Source organism: Spermophilus citellus (assembly GCF_964194105.1).
Source record: "Spermophilus citellus genome assembly, chromosome: 10".
Taxonomy (NCBI): domain Eukaryota; kingdom Metazoa; phylum Chordata; class Mammalia; order Rodentia; family Sciuridae; genus Spermophilus; species Spermophilus citellus.
Genome location: NC_138197.1, coordinates 96,595,967 through 96,619,595, shown reverse-complemented (window position 1 = coordinate 96,619,595; position 23,629 = coordinate 96,595,967). Strand labels below are relative to the sequence as shown.

The 23,629-nt window shown below is 35.1% G+C and overlaps 1 protein-coding gene across 4 annotated transcripts in view; it reads right to left on the bottom strand.

Annotated features, from left to right (window-relative positions):
• NAV3 (neuron navigator 3) overlaps positions 1-23,629 on the bottom strand; it is a 353,745-nt gene that overhangs the window by 146,771 nt on the left and 183,345 nt on the right. For all 4 annotated transcript variants that reach the window (XM_081309697.1, XM_081309698.1, XM_081309699.1 and 1 more), the window contains exon 9: positions 15,564-15,679. In XM_081309697.1, the coding sequence (XP_081165823.1) occupies positions 15,564-15,679 (116 nt within the window). The remainder of the gene's footprint in view (positions 1-15,563; positions 15,680-23,629) is intronic.

Genomic DNA, 23,629 nt, shown 5'->3' with positions numbered 1-23,629 from the left:
AATAAGATAGAAGAAAAAAAGAAGGAAAAGGGGGAGGGATAGGAAAATAATATGCATTACATTATACTATGAAAACTATCACAGAGAAGTCACTATGCTCATCTGTAATACACCTTCACCATCTAAGCAGCTATTGGATCTGCTAACACACTTCCTTAGCATTCAGGCCACACTTTTAAAAACATATAACAAATGTGTCTATTGGACATTCATAATCACAGATTCAGTGAGGATTTCAGAGATGGTCCCATTTGACCTGTCAGCCACAGAACTCATTCATGTCTCACGGGTAGCTCAGCCACCAGCATCTGTCTAAAAACTTTCATCATCAGAAAGGTGTCCACCTCTCCTTCCGGTAGTAGGCCAGTCTCACTGTGAAAACGTTAAAGGGGGACAAGCAATAATTTGTCTTCCTTTAATTTCCATCCAATAGGCCCAGGGGCTTTGAAACCAAATAGACAAAATATATTATCTTTACATTGCAGCCACTGAAATCTGGAAAAAAAACCTGCTAATTCCTTTATTATCTTTTTCAGCCAAACATCACTACTTTGCTCATTATTCCTCATCCTGGACGTTTGCCAAAAACAGTCACCATTCTGCTGCCAGTCTATCAATCTGTTCCTTTTATTTTACAAATTATTTGAACAATTGAAACATGCTTTATAATAGCATTATTTCACACTTTGGAAGTACTAAATAACTTCAAGTAAAGATATTTTTCTTTCTTTCTTAATTTAATGAGAAAGTGTTTTTCTTATTAATTTTTAACAATCTTATAGAGAGAAAATACACATACAATTTGCACACTTAAGACATACGATTTGATTTTTTTCATTATATATTTAAATATATAGAGCTATTACTATAGTTAATTTTGGGACATTTTAATGATTTCAATAACTAGTCTTTGGTTATCACCCACTCCGAGCCCTGTGAAACCACTAATATCTTTTCTTTAAAAAAATCAAGTAAACATATTTTTAAGACATAAAAAAATACATTTCAGGACCTCTCACACATGTCATAAACTTTCCTACATTAACTCAAGTCATGAAGCCTCTAATCCCATAGATTAACATTTATTTTAGAACTGAGAACTGTTGAAAACCCTAGAGATTCTATATCCTCCCTGGAAATTCTTCTGCTTATCATCTTAACATGATGTATTATATTTGAGAAATAGATATCAATAAGTCTTTCACTTTCAAATAATCTGGTAGAACTTTGAAGGAAAAAAATGAAGGTTTTATAAGGAAATTTATAAAGAGTAGGAAAAAAATATTATAGACAAAGGAAAGGCAGGCGTTACAAAGTGATTTATTCAAAGTGGATCAAAAATAGTGAAGAGGGGGGGAAAGTGGAGAAGTAAACCCATATAAAATCTTTGATTTTTAGGTGAAGGCAAGGAATGCAAAGTCATTAAAATCTAACAGTATTGAAAGGACTTGTATTGGAGGGAGGAGAAATATGTCACATGACAAGTGCTAGGTAACACCATCACATGCCACCCATCCCTGGCTCCCTTCCCTCTGGGAGAACATCTAAGAGATAATCAGGCTGCATCTCAAATGCTTGCATAATATTAAAGTTGATCTTTGAATTTTTTCATTATCTTTTTAATGTTCATTTTTAGAACATTATAGTTTTTTCACTAAATACATTTTTTTTTTACATCTGCTCTATATCTATTTAAATGTCTTTTTTCTAGTTAGCACCTTGCATATCTCCAGTTGAATTCACTGCTTGGCTATTTGGTGTCCCTTGTGTTCAGTACCAGAGCCTCCCTCTCTCCTTTGATGTTTTCCATCATGACCTCCACTTATGACATTGCACCACTCAACGACAATCAGACATGCGGACCTTGTCCTCCCAACAATTACTGAGAGAACCATAATCATTGTCTTATTTATGTCATGGAAGATAATAACCAAAGCAAAATATATTATTGTAAATGTTTTTAGTGACCCACAAAAGGCCATATAAAAACTAAGTGCATTTACCAATTCCCCTTAGGATTGACTGCACAGTCTAAACTGTCGTATAAATTTGTATTCAAATGATGTATGTCTAGGAGATCTTGGGAGCAGGGAATGGAAAAGGCTGATTATGAAGGCACACATAAAATTAGATGTTTACTAAATACTTAAAAGCAAAAACACTTGCATGGAAGATTCATTTAGTCACAAAAATGTTGAATCTCTTCCCATTTGCATAATCTCAAAGTCAACTATTATTCCTGAAGGACACCTCTGATGTGTCAGACACCATGGTAGGGATCTCCACCCATCTTCTAGAATGATACTTTCTGAAATCCACTTGAGTTTTTTTTTACATTGGTGCAAAATGCTTTCTCATTGCTTATAAGGGATTTTCCATGAGTGGAGCATAGAATAATAGGCTCAATTTGGTACTTTTTCATTATCAGTTAGTGGCAAACAGACCATTTAATTTGTGTAATTCTGCCCTTTTTAGGCTTTAATTATATACATTATAATTAACATTGCCAGCACTGCCATCTTTTAATAGAAAACCAATTATATAGGAATGAACCTGATTCAGAGAATTATAACCTGTACACTATTATATTACAAATGTTATTATTTAGAGCACAGTTGCCTGACTTAAAAATTTTGAAATATAACTCAAGTTTTATATATGACCCCAACAATGATTTGGATGAAAAATTTAAATATAGTTGCATTATCCTGATGTTTTTGAGGAAAACAGAAAAATGATTATCACTTTAAATATTCTCCTATGTGGTTATAGTATAGATCCTAGTCTGTCTAATTTATTCAAATACCCAAGAGAACAAAGTTGAACTCAAGGAGTCCTGACTACAAACTAAGTTAGAAGAGGCCATTTTGAGTCATAAGCAGAACCTAGTCAAGAAAATCTGAAATTCCTGTGTTATGACCTTGGATATATTTACCAAAATAAAGGGATTTAACTGGAATGCTTAATTATTTAAAAATATGATTATTCATGTCAAAGTTATTTGAATGAACTCTCCCCTGTACTTTGTACTTGAATTTTTGAATATTGGCACCAGTTGGGGAGGGGGGATAAGGAGAATAACCACATAAATACAATAAGCAGATGCTCTGTCAAAAACCATGACATTCAGACTTCTATTGAGAAGTTGCCCTCTGATGGTAATGATCCAAGTTATTTATGCACAAAAAGGCGAGTTTCTCACATACACCCACCCACAGCAGGCTGTAATTTAATGGAGCAACCAACAAATGCTGCCAAGGGGAATTGCACTCTGTTCATATTATTGAAAATACTTACACAAGAGGTACTTAGAACAAGATAAATGCTATTATTTTAAAAGCTAACGATGAATATTACCTGATGAACAGTTCCAGAGGATTTAAAAAAAATAAGAAAGAAAAAAAAAAGATTCCCAAGGTTTAAGACTCCCTCTTGCCTTTGTATGGTACAGAGAGCTCTTTTATAGGAAACAGTTCATCACAGAAATCACACAATAGTGAAGAAGTAAATCTTGGGTGTCTGAGTACCTGGTGCATTCAGATTTGGAAATCACCATTCAGACAACTGTGGAAACATTACTCCTTTAAAGACAAACTGACATGAAAAATTGAGCTACATTTGCCTGTGCTGTCTCTCTATGCTTTCTTCTTCTAAAGCTGGTTCACTAAAGCAACCCAGACAATCTCATAAAACATCTTGTAACAGGAGGGGCTGCAGGAAGAATCAAAATAAGTCTGTATTTAGCATCAGTTGCATGCATCAGAAACAAAGAGATCACTGGCCAGGTTTAATTCTTTTGCATATAAGGAGTCCTGTGTGAAGTCCTTTGTAAAAATACACATTGACGTAAAATGTGGTGTGCTCCATGGTTTATACATAGGTATTTTTGAAGAAAGGACTATAGGGTGTAAATATATTTTGGCAGAATTCTGAATTTAGAAATAACAAAATGTTCACATTTTAGTTGTTTGGATAAGTGGCAAAGTTGACCCTGAAAGTTTAATCATGAAGCTGAAGAATCACCTGGCATCTTCATAGCTAAAGATCATTCACAAGTTACTACTGAGCCTCATATCATCCAAAAGGCCTAGTTTGTAAAGTATGGAAACAGTTCATAGTTATCCACATAGTTCAAGTAGTTATAATGAACACATTCATGAGCAGCTTTTGACACACACACACACACACACACACACACACACACACACATAAATAAAAGGAAGTAGATATCCCTGCATCTCTGTCATGCTACTAGAATTCAGGGTGCTTGTCACTGAGGTTTAAAAAAGGGTCATCTATTCAGGTAACTTGGAGACAGCAGAAGAAACTTAACTACACAGTAAATATACCCAGGGGGCTGTACATCCTTCATTCCATATGTGAGGTAAGGTCACCTTGAGGGAAGCTGAACAAATAGACTCCATTAATGACTAAGTAAAAAACACACCTGGAGTTTTAAAATGTTAACATTTATTTAGGGATATCTGGAATATACTGGACACCAGGCCAGTAATGCCCATGGCAGATGGCTAGTATTTACATTCTTCAATTAGACTTCACAATTGGTACACACAGCTCAGCTTTACAAAAAAAAAAAAAAAAAAAAATCAAGATATAAGAAATTTAAAAGCTTAGGGAAGTAATCATTTTTTTAAAAATCAGTCTGAAAAACTGAAGATCTGACTCATGCAAATAATTTTATAGGGAAAAATGAAATATATTAAAATCCCATACACATACTTAGGAGCAAAGGAGACTTACCTAGTAAGTCAGTGTAAAGAGCCTGCTCCAGATCACCCAGCATCGTAAGGATCACATCCTCGTCCAGGTGAGCTGTCCCCTCCCGCAGGCAGCTTTCTCCCTCCTCTTCCGCCCAGCTTCTGCTCAGGCTGCTTGGCTTGGAGGACACATTTTCCTCTTCAGACCTACTATCTTCATCACTCTCGCCTTCCAAGCCTCTTCTTGAAGACCAGTCCTCTATGTCCTCGCTGCATGACTGGCTGCCTCCTGTAGGCAGGAGGTTCCAGGCCCCTGAGCTGCTGCTGTGGTACAGGGACTGTACAGAGCGCGAGAGAAACCTGGACAGTGAGCGCCTCTCCACATAGCTGGATTCTCTCTGGCTCGCCTTTGCAGCATTGCCAAACCAGTTGGAAATGCGCACAGTGGGTCTCCTCTCCCCCTCACTGGTGAGGGAGAGATTGGTAAGAGACTTCTGTTTCTGAAGGCAAGCTCCCTTTCTCCTTACTTCTTTGCTCCGAAACACAGAGAGTTCAGCAGGCCGCTGCATGATTCTTCTAGTGCCTTCTTCCTTTCAACTGGACTGCATATTGTCTTTTTACACTAGAATAGCAACTAGCCCTTTTGGTTTTAATTAACATATGCACTTCAATAAAAGCTCAGGCTCAAACATTCACCGAAGATTCTGGCAATATGTAACATAATATGCCCATAACTGAGCTTGTCACAACATTTCACTGATCAGCAGTACTTACAAACATTTTGCTTAAATATATCTGAAGCAGAAAAGAGTTCATCAAAGACTCTGCTCCAGCTGAAAAGTAGCCCAGGAAGCCAACTACGTTTTCCAGTCTTCATCCAATCACATGTCTCAGCAGGATGCTGGGTCCACATTTCCCTGGATTGCTTCTCTGTTCCGATATGCGAGGTAGTGAAGCACGAATGAAGCCTCTTGCTTTTTCTTTTTTCTTTTCTTTTTTTTTTTTTTCCCTCCTGCGTCTCACCAGCCCTTAACCCGATCTGGGTCCGCAACCCTTTACTAATGAGCTGACACAGTGCAGCAAGTACAACCTCCGCATCGGAGCCCAGTAAGAGCAGAAATTAAGCACTGAAGCCCAGCCCTGCACGAGCCTCTTGCATTTTAGTATTCCACCTGCATTCTCAGATCTATGGCTCTTCATTGCTGCTGCAGTGGATGCTGCTGGCTGCCATGGCAGCAAACATCCTGCTAAATTAAAACAGAGGCACGGAAGCAGCTGTCCAGCCCAGAATGCCACAGGTTTCAGAGCCAAGCCTGAACGAGATGCTATACTATTAACCCTCTGCACATTTAAATGACTCTCAGCCCCCAGCCTCAGACATGAACACACACGCGTTCACACACATTACACACACTCCCCGATGCTGAGAATGACAGACTAATTCTCTGTAGCTGCAGGCAGCTGAAGCAGGCAGATCTGCCTTTGAATGTTGGGAGTTGTGCTTTTACAGCACAAATCAAATTCAGGAGTGTAAAGGACCTAAAAAATGGAGCATGCCTCTTTAAAGGGAAAGACTATGCCTCATCTTTTAAATGACAAGTTCAAGGTATTTTTATTCTCAAGCTATTTCGTAAAATCCCGGTGTGACAATAAAAATCAAGATTTCTTCCTTTCTGCAAAGCAATAGGAAAATGAAACTCAAAAGGGTTTCCTCCAATATTTTTACTCAAAGCATACTATTGGAAGTTTATGATCAAGTGTATAGAATATAGTGATATGATAAAAAATACAAAATGCATATTATGTCTTTTGAAATTGAGAATTTTCGTGTGTATTATATAAGCCTATCACTGCATAAAAAGTGCTTAATTTTTTACATTTTGATAAAACAGAAACCTATAAGATAAATTCCTTGTATTTATTTTGTACTTGACTTGGATGTCACCATGATGAAGTTCTGATTTTAGGAAAACTTTCAAAAACAAATATATGGGGCAGGGAGATTGAAAGGGAAGGAGAGGTACTAGGGTCTGTATTAGAACAAGATATATTCCATGCTTGTATAATATGTCAAAATGGATTCTAATATCATGTATGACTAAAAACATCCAATTAAAATATATATCTATTGGGCTGGGGTTGTAGCTCAGTGGCAGAACACTGCCTAACATGTGTGAGGCACTGGGTTCAATCCTTAGCATCACATAAAAATAAAAAATAAAATAAAGACATGCTGTCAATCTGTAACTACAAAAAAATATTAAAAAACACAAAATATATGGTACAAAAGATATGATGTGTTCCGTTAAGAGTATTAAAGAAAAACTTCTGGAAATTTTCTACTCACAAATATCCTTTATGAAAAGGGGAAAGTGGAAAATCCAAATAAATATAAACTGAATCATTCAAATTGATACATAAATCCTTATATGTTCAAAACTAACATAGGAAAATTGATGTGTGATTTTCCATCTTCTATTTCTAATCACAACTAGGGGAAATGCCTGACCTCCTAACTCTGAATTAGCATTATAATGTGTAATTCCTATACTTTTAAGCATGATGACTGACTTTGCTCCATTTGTCCCTACTCAAGGTAGAGAATACTTAGATCTGTTTTACAGACACATAAAAGGAATCAAATGGAAAAAAAAAAACAGCTATTAATTGTAACAAAATCTGGAAATAAATAAACCTGTGATTTGTGAACGCTGATTCTCAATTTTTCACTATTTTAAAATTATATTTATCTACTATGTGCTCAAATAAAATGAATACAAATGACATACCTTTGAAACTGATAATTGAGGTTTCTAAAAAAATAATTTTATTAAAACATTACAAGGACTGAATGCCACTGCTCTTGGGTTTCCCCAAACAAAATATATTTTTTTCTTCATTTCAAATTATTGGGACCCATTGAATTTTCAAGTTATGACACCATAGTGAAATTTATTGAAGCTATACAACTTCATTTGCTTGACATGTATTATACTGGTCTATGATATTGTGCCCCAAAGCCTTACAGATTCACAAAAAATGGAGTCTTCATACTTTAGATGTCAAAAGAGTTGCCTAAGAATGAAAAAAAAATTGTTGCCTATAAATGAAATCAATTTCCCATTCCTTGTGCAATAGTGCTTACCTACCAATCTGCTTACACAAATTGTCCTCACATTTAAGTGTTCAAAACCACTTTAAGGTGTATTAAAACACAGTTTCCTGGCTCCAGCCCCACAACTGCTCAGTCAGCAGTCTGAGGTCCTGACATTGCATTTCTAACATATCCCCAGGTTCTGCTGGCTCTGGAACCCCAGTTTAAGAACTACTAGATTGGAAATAGTACCTGGAGCAATTCTGCTTCTTAAGGGACATTTGATAATATTGGAGACATCTTTGATACCTGGAGAGTGTGGTGGGAGACATCTAAGGGGTACAGGCCAATGACATTGCTAAACATCCTACAATGACAGGTCAGAGTACCACAATAAAAAATTAGGCAGTGTATAATATCAATAGTGTCAAGGTTGAGAAATCCTGGTTTAGAGTACCTTTCAAAAACAATGATGTACTTCATCTGAGGCTACTCTTTATTACTTTCAGCTCTTGTTCAAGTACTCTTTTTCTAAGAGCCATGCTAAAGGGGCAACCCCAGTATGGAATGTGTTGATCTCATGATAGAGAAAAGGAGAACTGACAGAGGGAGAGAAAGACTCTTAGAGCTTCTGCTCAGGAATGGCCCACGTCACTTGTCTACACACATTTCATTTATCAAATCAAATCGCATGGTCCTTCATGATTCAATGGGGTGGGAAATATAACCCTCTTGTAGGGGTGAGCCCAGGAACGGGTGGGCTACATTCAACAGAAATATAAGAGGAAGATGGCAAAGAACCTAACAGAGGAAATATCAAAAGGGGATTTGTGTTTCTTTGTTTAAAGATACTATTATTAACTTGTAGCTATAGCAGTTTTGCCTCTGAAACTACATTAGTACATTACCCTGAACCAATAGTAGGAGACCCACTTATTGCTTCCCTAGAGATATCTATCCCTCTTGTCTTAAGTGGACATTCATACATGGGCATGTTTATACTAATTTGGATTCACACATATAAATATATGTTATACAAGATAGAGGAGGAAATAAATACACACAATAAAAAATGTGAATTCATTTGATTTTGCCAAGACCTAAAATAAAAGTACAGCTACTATTATATTCTGAAAAAGAATTATTTTCAGTTCTTTAGTAAATATAATTATAATGTGACTATTTAAGTAAAAGATATAAACCGATTTGAATTACCCGAGCTTGATCTTCTTGATCTTTATAAACATTCAAGAAAAAAAGGCAATTTTAGTTATCATTTACAAAGGTCTTAAATGCCAGATATCCCCCTTTACTTGATACAAAGTCTAGTAACTTAGAAAAATATATACAATCCTTACATTATCCTCAGTTCAACCTAAATGCTTACTTCTAAGACCATTCCCTGAATTTATACAATTATTTTAATATCATTTAAAAATGACATTCCAGTTTTATTGGCATTAAGTCAATATGACATCTATCAACATTTTTCAGTTGAATATAAATTCCAGATAAAGGCTAAGCAGTGGGTTAAATAGGTGTCTTAGCCTTATGTAAAAAAAGAAAAAAAGAAAAAAAGGCAAGTGTGAAGCTATGCAGAAAATAAAATTAAAATATTTCTTGAATTGAAATGAAAATTTAGGCTCATTATATATTTGGCAGGATCTCCTGGCACTTGATGAAAGGGATGGCCTCAGAGGACAAATTCTTTTTGTTAATGAATGTGAGAATAAAATCCAAGCCAAAGCAGTAAAATCTTTACCATCAATTCAGCCAGACTTGTAATATCAAGGTTGTGACATGAATCTTAGAGGATAGATGGGCAGGAAGCAAGGAGCTCATTTGTTCATTGCTGCAAATTATATAATACATAATAATAATTATTGGAACCAGCATCACCAAAAAACATCATAAGTCTTCTCCAAAAGAATATGATAAACAAAATGAAATTTGAGTGATGTACTTAAAGAGTTTGGAGAGACATTCTTGAAGACTTATAAAGATCTCCCAATTGCCACTCATGTCACTCATTTCTGATGGTTATCTTCACACCATGATTTAATTACATTTTGAACTTTCACTGCCATTTAATGACAAAGATAATGCTTTTATAACTTCAAGTGAGCTATTACATTGACGGAATTTTCAACAACTATACTTCCTATCTAACAGTGAATCAATCCCTCTAACAAATCTACATTGCAGTCTGAACCAAGTTTGCTCCTTAACAGTATTTCAAATCTGTGCATGTCTTGCATTTTGTACCTCATGAAATAGGGGTGCTTATCACATTTGTTTAACCACAAAAAGGAATTTTTCCTGAGTAACATATCTAAAAATTTCAGAGAAGGAGAGTTTCAGATATGTATTATTCAGGGGCTCAGATATTTCTTACAATGACCTCAGGTTCATTTTCTGCTGCTTTAGGTTCTATTTTCTCTGTTTGCTTTATTTGAGGGTATATGTAACTGCCAGCAGGACTCAACTTACTTTTTTTTTATTAGCTTCTGATCTCATGGAAAAAATAGAACCTCTCTTCCAGAGCAGTCTAAGGAAAAGATCTGAGATTGAGCCTCATTTGCTATGACTGAACTAGATCAGGTCATAAATCCACTCCTGAAACTGTCACTCTGGTCAAGGAGGGGTTGTTCTGATTGACTCTACTTGGGCTAATTTCAGTTGCCCACATGAACACAGAATGATCCCCAAGGAAAGTCAAGATGGTTTTGTTATCAGAAGATGAAGCAATGGATATGGGTCAGAAAAGCTGCACCAGGACTTCAGGGTAGATTACTTTGTGGTTAAGCTATAGATCCCCTAACTCACTGTATGTCTTCTGAGGTTAGATTTAGATTTTTATTTTTGTATTATTTTCAGGATCCCTCATGTTATATAGGCTTCAAAAATTCACAAAACCTGAAATATACTCTGCCAAGACTAACTCTATCAGAGCTCTAGATCATAAACACCACTTCACTTAGGATGCAGGACAGAATTATTCCCACTGATGTCTCCACAGTGATCATTGGAAATAAAAATCTAACCATAGTAGTAGCATTGAAATTTGGGGATATGGGATATTCAAGTGGAGAGTTTGTATAAGGAGCTGAATATTTGCATCCAAAACACAGGGGAGAGAATTAGAGAGAATCATTTGTGAGCCATCCATACATGGATGAGATTTAAGACCATGATATAGTATTAAATCACCAAAGGAGCATGTACAGATAGAGGAATCCAGAGACAGATACCTGGATCACTGCAGTGACAAAAAAATCAGGGAGAAAAAGAATAACTACAAAAGAAGACCAAGGAGGACTAAAAAGTGAGTCTGAGGAACACCAAGGAAATGCGGTATCTTAGAAATGAAGAAAGAAACGTTTACGGAGGAGGACAAATGGGTGGTGAGAGGTTGTACTTGTCAGCTTTTTTGTGACTGTGACCAAAAGACCTGACAAGAACAACGTAGAGGTGGAAAAGTTTATTTTGGGCTCACAGTTTCAGGGGTTCAGTTCAGGGTCAGCTGACTCCATGGCTCTGTTCCCAAGGTAAGGCATACCATCATGGGAGAGGAGCCTGATAGCCAGGAACCAGGGAACAAGTGAGAAGTCTAAGACAAAATAAATCACACCCCCTGTGACCTACTTCCTTCAGCCACACACCCCACCTGCCTACAGTTACCACTCAGCAAACCATTCAAATTATTAATCCAACAAATGGATTAATCCACTGATGATGCCACAGTTTGGTATTAAATCACCAAATTCTCTTCATTGCCTAGAAGTTAAATATCTCAATGTTGCAGTACTGGGGACTGTTTTCCAAAACATGAGCTTGGGGGTGGGGCATATTTCTATATCCAAACCATAATAGAGGTGAAATAAGATGAAGAATGATGTGTTCCTTGGATTTGGCCATGTTGACACTATTGTAAACTTCAATTAAGAGTAGTTTCAGTGGAGATATGGGGCTACAAGTCTAACTGGAATAGGGTTATGAGACAATAAGAGAGGAATTAAAGACTGTTTGAAGGCCTCCTTTTGTTAGAGTGTGATATAAAGAAGACACATATTAGAACATTATTTAAAGCATGAATTGGGGTCAAGAGAAGTTGTTTTTAAAAACATTAAGATTGGGGATTATTAATATCTCTTTAGCTAAGGAGAATAATTTTATGGAGAGAGAGATTAAAGAGTGGAAGAGAGCATAATCCAAGTAAAGGCCGAGTATATTAGATACTAAGTGGGTTTAATTGCTATAAATGGGTAGATGTGTTGGCAGGGGTTGGTGAACTTCCTTTCTCTGTGCTTTTATTTTTTCAGTGAAAAATACATCAAAATTTTCAGTTTAAAGAATGGATAGGACAGGTGAAATTATAGGTTTGAGAAGGAAAGTTTAAAAATAGTCACTTAGAAATTTGAGAGAAAACCCAGAGATACATCAAATGATTGCTAAAAAACATTAAATATTCACTGAAGCTTTGAGATTAAAAATATTGAGTGAGTGACATAAACCTGTATGTATTTTTCTCCTGGTTCATTCACTGCTGGTTGGTAAAAAGTGGAGAGTTGAATATAAACTGGTCTGTGATTTCAGTAAATGAGGATGATGAAGTGAGAAAGGAACAAGGGAGTTGAGGGAATATATATCATAGGAATATATATTTCAGTTATCATAAGAATTTAACTGATTAGGGAGGGAAGAAAGAATATGCAGTTTGGTGAGGGAAAGTAAAATGTGAGAGGACCTGTGAACTGGAAATCCTTGAGAAATCATGGGTAGGGTGAGGGAACAAAATAAAGAGCATTGAAAAAACAGGAGGCTATAATCAACAACAGTGAGATACACGAAAATGAGATTGTAGATAAGTTTATTTTCTGATGCCTAGATGTAGGATCTGATCATGGGGATAAATATGTCAGGAGGGATTTCAAGTCAAGATTACTAGAAGAGAGGCTAAGGTGTTAAAAGGTCCATCTATGCAAATATTAAAGTCACTAAAAATTAAAAGGGGAATATAACTGAGAGAGTAATAGTATCTACCAACTAAAATTTAAAAATGAGAAAGATATGCCATCCCATCTCTATGATAATCTCCTCTCATTGTCTACTGGGTATATCCTCATCTACATTTCTTCAATTAGCACCCCTAATATGAAAACCCAAAACATGAAATGCTCCAAAACCTGAAAAATTTTGAGCACTGACAACACATTTCAAGTGTAAAGTTCCATGCCTGATCTCATGTGATGGGTCACAGTCAAAATGGGTACAAAAACACAGATAGGATGAATAAGTTCTATCATGCTGTTACACAGGAAGGTGATTGTATTTAGCAATATTGTATTATATAAATCAAAATAGTTAGAAGAGTGGATTTTGAATGCTTTTATCACAAAGAAACTATAAATGTTTGAGATGATGGGTAATCTAAACATCTTGAGCTGATCATTACACAATGCATATCCTTATGACCCACATATATATACAATTATTATCTGTCAATTGAAAATAACTTAAAAACACAGGTATACTTATAATATTAATGTATTAAATTACCTTCAGGCTGTGTGTGTATGCGTATATGAATTTAGTAAATTTCATGCTAAGACATGGATCCCACCCCAATATTTCTTATTATATATGTACACATATTCCAAAATCTGAGTCTATCTGAAATCTGAAACAGCTCTTGTCCCAAGCATTTTGGATAATGAATATTCACCTATACTCAATTTATAACCTACTAACCATGAACAAATACCATCTTTCTTTCACAATATATAATGTTTGCATTGACAGATGTTGTTATCACTCCCCTACAGGCTACACTTAAAACAGATAACAGTTAGAATGACACAATCAGATAAGACTCATTGTAACATTTATTTTCTATTTTTGTCCCTTCTTCAAATATTTGATTCTATATAAAAAATTCATTCTTACTGCAAACTAGTATTTCTTCAATTAAATCCATTAAATTGTTATATTATATTGAAGTCTAATTTATATTTCACCCTCAAGTAGTCTATTAAAAACCTCAGAACATTAACTGGCAATATTAACTGGAAATATGAAAAAGTGATTAAATGCTAGACAGAATGATAAACTGTAGAAAAAAAATTTAATATGGATTATTCCAGCTGTGCTACTCAGTGATATATTAATTTCAGAAAATAGTGTTCTTTTGTGAAATTCACAATTATAATTAAATTTCTATTAAGTTTATTTTTGCCCACAGATTTGCGCTCTAGTACTTCATAGGCATATTGAAGATATTAATGTATAAATTAATATTGGAATTATAGTATCTTCCTGTTATCTTAGGTTTATAAGATATTTGGCTACAGTACAGATACACAGCATTGTTCTGACTACAGTATTACCTGGAGCTAAGAGAAAGCCAACACTTCCCTTGAGCATTTGAAAAACCCATAAATAACATCATCATATATATATCTTCGAATTATAATTTCTATCCTTCCCTATACAGGCCCTTTGTTCTGTTCTCAATTTGAAACCTCTGATGCCTAATGATAATTCTAAAAGATACCCTGGGGATGTTCTGCCATTGTCAATATTTACAAGCCCATATTGCAGTAACATCAAATGTTTGTCAAATTGTGTTTCATGATTACCAAAGTGCAGAACTTTCTGAATCATTCAAATTGTGATGTAGCTTCTTTCATGGGCTTCACAGCAATATATTGAGTGCATGTAGTTTTACAGTAATTTTTCAATTGAAATAGTTCATTTAGTTTTTTTTCTTTGGATTTAGCAGTGAATACATGAAGGCTGAGATAGAGACTTATTGGAAGAGCAGATATATGTCTATTTCCATGCATTCTTTCATTTAGGAACAGATAAAATCTTCATAAATCCTCTCATACCCTAGGAAAAGCATATTTTGATAAGAAGTAACCTAGTTACTCACGAATATAGATTACATATAACAAAATTACTCCAAAGGTTTTCCATATACTCCTAGGCTCACTTGAATCCTGGGAAAAATGTTGGGTTAAAGCTGATAATTCTATTTTATATATACTCAAGAAATTTGAATAATCTGAGGCATATGTTTTTGTTTTGTTTTTTGATACTGTGGATTAAACTCTGGGGTACTTTACTACTAAGCTACATCTCTACTCTCTTTCACTTTTTATTTTAAGACAGGTCTTGCTAAGGTGTCCAGGCTGACCTTGAACTTGTGATCATCCTGCCTCAGCCTCTCAAGTCACTGGGACTAGAGGGAAGCACCCAGGTGTGAATTTTTTTTTTCATACGTTATCTACATATAATAAAATATTTCCCTCATTAGAATTTTTCTCAAGATGTATATTTAGAATCTCCAAGTACAAATGTTCCAAATTAAATAATATGGAAGACAGAGCAGGGTTGGATTAGTCAAAAAATTTACATTGACAATAGATCTTTAGAATATTTTCAATTTCCAAATATATCCAAGCTGTCTTATTAACAACAGAAGGTTCACCAGGTTTCTCTGATTATATTCAACTTGACTGAGGGAAAAATAACTTAGAGCATCAGCTTCTGAAAGCAGAACCACTTTTTTCCAGAGCAACAAAAAGATCATCCTAGACAGAAGAGCCAACCATCTAAGAATCTCTGAAGCATGAGATTCATAGAGTTTATTTTTGCAAAAGTATAGCATAAATATGACTTAATACAAAGACTTACAGGGATATTACCAAATTCCAAGGTTAGAACTACCCATAAAACATGTCACTTACCAGATATCTCCTCTAGGCACTGCTTAGCAGTCTTACTATACAAGGAGTCCATCTTTGTAGGACTGGTACAGGAATCAGCAGATGGTGAAGAGGTACCTTCATTTTCTGAATGTGCTCTGAAATTAACCAAGACAGAAACAAACAGCAACTGTAGTCACAGTGACTCATCAAAGTGGAAGTTCTCCAGCACACAAGAAGAAATCAATTTATTATAAGTTTCCATCAAGGTAAGACAGACTTGCTTATGGTGAGATATTCCAGGGCTGTCTATCTGTATGAGAATTTTTCAACTTTTCACATACAACTAAACCAGGAATGAGGTGTTATGTCAGCTTTTCTAAATTTGAAAGGTTGTAAGAGTTAATTACTTTTATCGGGTAAAATACTTGGAAAGAGATGATTTTTTCTCTATTTTATAGAAAATCAGGCCACATTATGTTTTATGAGAATAATAAAAGCATTGAAACAACACCTAAACTTTTTTTTCCCCAAGAAAATCCTACAACATACATCCCCAAATACACAGGATGAATAAAAATGAAGAATTCATTGTGGCTACAAATATTATAAGGATTCAATTTCCAAAGATTTCAGAAGACTTAAAGTAAATGAGAAAAAAATTCTCATTCTTAGATCTTCTATTAGGTGTTTTCTATCTACACGCACCTGCATACTGTGTGTTTATGTATGTGGCTAACTTGTAAAGGTAGGTCTGATCAAATGGAAAACACTCAACAGAGGGACAGCAGAACTTCTGATATTCTAAACTTACTTCTTGCAACCTTTTCCTGTTAAATGCAGGCAAACGTTCTGAGAAACTCTTCTTGATATAGCTTCAAAAATCTACATATATTTGATCTCAACCACCACATCTTTAAAAAATTCAGAGCGTGAACTTCTAAGACACAGAAGGAGGCAAGGCAACACAGCAAGCACTGCATGCTGCATGGTGTGCTTTATAGACATCTGCTTACTCACAGTATTACTTCTAACACAAAGTCTGGACCATGACTGAATATTTATAACTTTAAAGATTTATAGAAATACTTTTATGTGAAAAAGTTTCTTCTTAATAAATTTTAATAAATATATTGCTTTTATTCTAAATCTTGGTTTTGAGGGGAAAAACCCCCCACAAATTGTAATCATTGATATCAGAAATAGTTCATATTTAACTGACAGATGAAGAACCTGAAATTTTCATGAAGATTTTAAGACATCATAGAAAACGAAATGCTATATGGATGGATAGATGTATCTGAGATGATACATAAAAGAATGACAGACCAAGAATTCCATACACAGCTGTGCCTTGACCTCCAATAATTTCTGGCAGACTGTTCATATTTATTTGGATTTAAAACTGAATATAATAAGCATAACAAATTTAAGTCAGAAGTTACAATATTCAAGCAACAGGACATACCATTAAGGCCAGCAAAGATCTCAGTGTTGTTAAATTCAACAAATATTTTTAGTCTTTTCCTTTCTTGATATCTTGGTAGTATTTCAAGAAGCAGACTACTTGGCTCTTCAAGAAACTATCCTACCTTGACTTCTATGCCAGCATCTTTCACTTTGTTTCCCATTATCTCTGGAGACTACATTTTTCCTTATTTACTTTCCCTTAGTGCTCTCTGAACTTACACTTTTCCAGTATTTTATACACTTAAAATATGAAATTAATATAATTGGCTACTGTTTATCTCTCAAATTAAGATTTTCTTCGCTATGTTTAAGCTTTCCATTGCACTTGAAAGTCTAGTCCCATGTCTACGATAGAAGTAGCTCTCAACAAATATTGATAAATGAGTGAATAAACCATATCAGTAGTGACAGTAAAACAGTATCATTGGAGGATGAAGAATAGAGAAGGAAAAGTTGCACAATGGTGTGTGCATTGTAGGTTTAAAACTTGGCCCTATCCACTCTTGGTGGGGTTGTAAATTTGCACAACAACTATGGAAGTAAGTATGGGGGTTCCTCTAAAGACTAGGCATGAAATCACCACATGACCCAGCTATACTACCCCTCATATTTATCCTAAAGGATTAAAGTTAACCTACTATAGTGATATAGGCATACCCATATTTATAGCAGCACAATTCGCAACAGCCAAACTATGGACCAGGGTAAGTGTCCAATGAACAATAAACGGATAAAGAAAATGGGATATATATACACAATGAGTTTTATTTCACCATAAAGAAAACTGAAATTATGTCATCTGCAGGAAAATGAATGGAGCTTGAGAACATTGTATTAAGTGAAGTAAGCCAAATTCAGGAGGTCAAGAGTCATATTTTTTTATTCATATATGTGGAAGGTGGAGAGGAAAAAAGTAAAGAAAGTTTGGGGAGTGTGTCTCATGAAAATAAAAGGGGACATGCGTAGTACAGAGGAAAGGGACCAAGAAGTGGAAGGAGGGGAGGAAAAGGAGGAGTGCTGGGAAGTAATATTGATCAAGTTATACTGTTATATTAAATACAGGTACAAGGATGCAGCACAGACCCCACTATTATGTATGACTATAATGCACTAATAAAAAAATGTGGGAAAAAACAAGCTTGATGCTATCACTAAAGAGTTATTAATTCATATGATCTTGGCAAGTTACTTAGATGCTCTGAGCTTTAGTTTGTTCACCTATAGAAATAGAGAAGTGCAAAGTCTTGAAAAATAATTGTGAAGTCAAATGTTATTATTATTAAAGGTCTAAAAAGTAACTGTCTTGAGGCATGTGGGGTTCTAGTCAATACCAAAACAAGGACCATATCTGGCTCTGAATAAAGAGAAAAAGTCCTCTGATGTTTCTAAGGGTTTTTATTACTTGTTGAAGAAATTTAAATAGAGAGTAAGTAGTGAGACTAGGGTCCCCAAGGAAAGCTGACAGGCTGCCTGCCAAGAAGTGTCACAAAGGCACCATGCCTTGGTGAGCTGGCTGCGAGCCAGCACTGGCCTATTGTCCAGCAGACTGCATATTCATGGATTCATCTTTCAGCGGCTGAGTTATATTAAATAGCTCCCTGAGATGGCTGTCTATAGCTCAGTTCTAATTGGTCCTATGACAGCTGCTGGTCCTAGGAGTTAGAATGCTGGTGGTCATGTGAGTTATAAAGATTCCCAGTATCTTCTAGAATAATCTGTAAAGGGAGAAAGAATATTCAGAATGTGTTTTGGTAGTAGAAATTTTGCTTTACTCAAAACAGGTCTTAAATGGCATTCTTCAGAGCTGAATTTTGGTTATCATCCTTAATGTTTGATATTTATTTATTCAGTTTCATTGGCTAAGACCCCAAACCCATTTAGACACTCTTTTATAATGTGTTCATACTTCTGACTGCTCAGCATTGATGTGAAAGCCTTTCATTTTTCTAATGTGGCAGTACTTTTTGTCTCTGGTTGATTCACTCCTTACTGCTTTCTAGTCACAAGATAATCTTATTGTCAAGTTCTTTGGTTCATTTGGTTCATTTCCCATGGTAGTCCCCACGTGAGTTATCTACATTACCAATGGAAACAGATTAGTCTTTGAAAGGAATAAAGAGAAGTTAAACTTAGAAGTCATAATTGGTTTATATTCACATGCAAGTGGGACCAGATATCTGGCCTATGCACATTACAGCCCTCCATTCCTGAAGTATTTCCAATTCATAGTTTGATTAAGTAGAATTATATTTTAAATTCAGTCTATATATTTGCAGACAGTACTAAGTGTGAAACATTTAACTTTTATTCAAATGACCAAAAAAGTTTACTTAAACCTCTGAAGAATCCTCAAGTATCCCTTATTTTTATAACTGCCTCATAACAATAAAATATTTATTTGGGTTTATTTATGAAACAATGTATAAAGACTTCAGAATCTGAAGCTATATTTTGATGTCAGAGCAACTATTACATTAGCATCATTCAGTATTCTCACATTGATATTTTCCTTATATTAAATGAAAAAAGCAAAAATAAGTACTATGATAGTTAGCAGATATTGTCCTATGTAGACTATCTTGACATGTTTGTCGTGCTGTATAGGTACCTAATAAAACTATAAGATACACCATTGCATAAGTAATGTTTAATTTACTTAGAGGTCTAATAAGCTAGGCCCTTAGTACTAGAGGAGATTACTAAGAGTTGTAGTAATTAACAATCAACATTTCACCAATGATTAACCTAAAAGCTATGACCTGATTTTGTGCACCTCTGGAAGATGCTTAACCCAGACTTGAAACAAGCTGACTATAAATTAAGATCTATTAAGCAGTAACCTATAGTTTTACACCATCCAAATACTTCTGGGCACTGAGTATTTTCCTGTATTTGAGGTCCCCTTGGCACACAGACAGCTCAGTCACTAAGTCAATAACAGACAACTGAATGTAACAAAGTCCACTGGTCTACCCTAAATTTTATTATTTACTTACTGGACATTTAAACAAACTTGATAATAAATCCTAGATACTATCAAATTTCAAATTTCATAAATATGGGTGTTTACATATAGATTTATATTAAAAATATGTAAATAACTATGTAAATGTGTTTGCATATATATTTAAATATACTGCTTAGTTTTTACTGCTTAGAAAGGTGCAGTGAAATTTTGATTTTATTTTTCATTTATTTATTGTTTTAATATTTTTTAAGATGTTGATAGATCTTTATTTTTTTATTTATATGCGGTGCTGAGGATCAAACCCAGTGCCTCACACATGCTAGGCAAGAGGTTTACCACTGAGCCATAACCGCAGCCGTGAGATTTTAGTTTTAAATACTACTCTCCACAGAAAGAAATCAGGGCTCCTTAAAAGCTGAAGTCAAGTCGTGGAAAGTACAAGATGAGTTTAGAACACTCTGAGCCATTAAAAAAAAATTAAAAATAAATAAAGGAATTCTCAAAGAGTGGTAGAGAGAGTTTGTCAAGCCAGTTTGAAGGGCTTCCAGTATCAAGACTTTTTGAGGGGTACTGGAGATTGAACATAGGGACACTTAATGAATGAGCCACATCTCCAGCCCTTTTAATTTTTTATGTTGACATAGAATATCACTAAATTGCTTAGGGTCCCACTAAGTTAATGAGGTTGGCTTTGAACTTGCAATTCTCCTGCGTGCTGTTGGGATTACAGGTGTGTGCCACCATCATCATATCAACGTGGGAATATTTAAGCATCAAAATAGGCTATGACAGCAATGGATTATAACCCAGGGAATATAGTAGGAATCCATTAGTCCTCACAATTCAGGTAGATAGGTAGGTGGGTAAGTAGATCGACTGATAGACAGATACTGGACAAGACAGAAATCTGTTTAAATAGATTGTTAAGGAGGAAGAATAATGGAGGGAATATTGGAATTACAAAATAACTTGTCATTCATCAGAATAAATTATTAATTCAGGCTAGAAATCTCAGTGCATGCTAAAACACGGATGAATGTAGATTAAGAAATAGAATTTTTACACATGGTCTCAAAATAACTTCCTACAAAAATGTTTATTAAAAACAAGGAGGATAAAGTAGTTTAAAATCAGAAAGTGGCAGGGAATGTTATCTTAATTAAGCCATCAAATTAAACACCACAAAAATGAAAAATGTTGGAGATAATATGAGACCATGAGAGGATATAATGGGAATACCACAGCATCATTTCTGTGACATTCCTGACAGATCTATGTATATATGAAGGACAAGCATGAGGAAAATTAGGGAAAAAAAAAAAACAAATTAAGAAATGTACAAAGCCGAGCACAGTGGCACACACATGAAATCTCATGGCTCGGGAGGCTGAGACAGGAGGCTCCAGAGTTCAAAGCCAGCTTCAGCACTAAAAAGACAGAAAGCAGGGCACTAAGCAACTCAGTGAGACACTGTTTCTAAATAAAATACAAAGTAGGGCTGAGGATGTGGCTCAGTGTTGGAGTGCCCCTGAATTCAATCCCCAGTTTTTTAAAAAAAAAAAAGAAGAAACAAAACATACAAAATGTCTGGCCTCTAAAAATATCACTGTCATAAAAGTCAGGAACAACTGAAAAAGCATGACAACTGGTCAAAACCCTATTCTAAATTACTAAAGGTGATATTTTGGGGACAATTGGTAAAACATGATAAAGGTTTTTGGGTGCTCTGATCTGCAGTGTACATAGGAATTGTTTGCAATATTACTGCAAATTTTCTGCAAATAAAAATTGTTTCCAAAGATCTGGCTGTGAATCTCAGTGACCAAGTACACAAGAAAACCCCTCTGTTGAGAAAATGCCAACTCATAGCAGTATTCTACAAAACAACACCCTTTCTAGCAGTGTCCCTGTATTTCATCTTAAAAATATTGCTCTGTGAGGGGTTTAAGATGTTCCTAGATGCACAGAAATATATCAAAGCTAGCAAAAGACAAGCTTGCAAGGCAAGAATTCAATAAGCTTTAGTTTGTGCTGATGACCAATTATGCCCAGTTCACATAAAACCACAATTGCAGTATAATCTGTAATAGTAGCTGCAGGGCTTACAAAGCTTTATCTGAATGATGGTTATACACTCCACATTTCAATCTTTGTAAACTCACAGCTCTTCCTACTCAATCTACTTTTCAACAAATAAGCCAAACTTCAAACATTGTGAGTAAGCATTTTCAAAACTAATGTTTTGCATTCTTTGCCTTTTAGAATATAGCATAGTTAAATGTCAGTTTCCCAAGATACATCCTAGGCAAAATGTAGACACTCACAAAAACTTGTTACAACCAAAATCTCTTGTGAGAATCCATGGTGCTGCTGCATAAGACATACCATCATATCAAAAGAAGACAACTCTCTAATTTAGATTTCCTTGACCTAAATAAAGTATGTACAGAGGGTTTCAGTTTATATTTAATTAAAGGATTTACAAAGCATAGTGATTTTTGCCACAAAAATAGTGTCTTGCCTTATTTAAGGGATAGGCATCTTTTTCTTCTGAGAACTGCTCATGTCCCTGATGAGATTCTCTTTGCCTCTAGATATTTGTTTTATGTCTGACACATTTCTTATTGGCATTTATAAATGGTCAAGAAAATGAAAAAAAAGGATATACATCTCAAAATCGCAAGTTATAAATCTAGTTAAAAATTATTTTAAAATTTTACTAACAGTTACTAAAAAGACAAGTGTAGGAAAAACACACAGGCCTTGCTTTTTTTCCCCCTGAATTAAGCAATTATTACTTCATAGGTCCTTGAAAATATGGGGAATATAGCTATTTCTATATTCAACTGTAATGAATACAAGAACAATGGAAGAGAAATGAAATATGGGAGAGGAGAGGCATGTTTTGAAAATTTGAAAGAGATTAAAATTTGAAAGAGATTAATAATTTTTGAACCACAGACAAGGAAAACAAGTTTGAAGAAGAAAACATAAAGGAAGAACAATAATGTCAATCAATCAATCAGCAAATAAATTGAGGAAAAATTTTAAAAAATAGTCTTGCTAATCTTTGTCTTTCTTCTGATATTGGGATCTTTAATTCACGTTAACAGAACTTCCTTTGAGAGTAAACTGCAGCTTTAATTTGGTTCATCCTACTTTGATCTCTTCTGCAGTTTCTTTTCCATACTAAGACAGTAATTTTCCTGATCATGTTTCACACACACTTGCTCATATGCATGCATGTGGGGATGCATACAAACACATATAGGAAGTCCAAGATCCTGACAGATTCAAGAATTTCAACCACAGTCTCCCTGGGCCATGGTGGCACACAACAGTAATCCCTGATGCACAGGAGGCAGAGGCAGGAGGATAGCAATTCAAGGTCAACCTGGACAATGTAGCAAGGCCCTGTCTCAAAATAAAAAAAAAATATAGAGGGCTGGGATGTAGCTCAGAGTTAGAGCAGTCCTGGGTTCTATCCCCAGTACTGCCAAAAAAAAAAAAGGATTTTTACCAGTCAGGTTCCAAATCACTCTTCACTTTCCTGGAAAACAGACCTAATTGATGACCCCTGTATGTATCTTGCATTGGCCTTTTATGTTTTTCCCTTCTTGTCCCTTTTATCTCTACATGTCCAAATTCTACTTTCTTTCTGGGCTCAGAT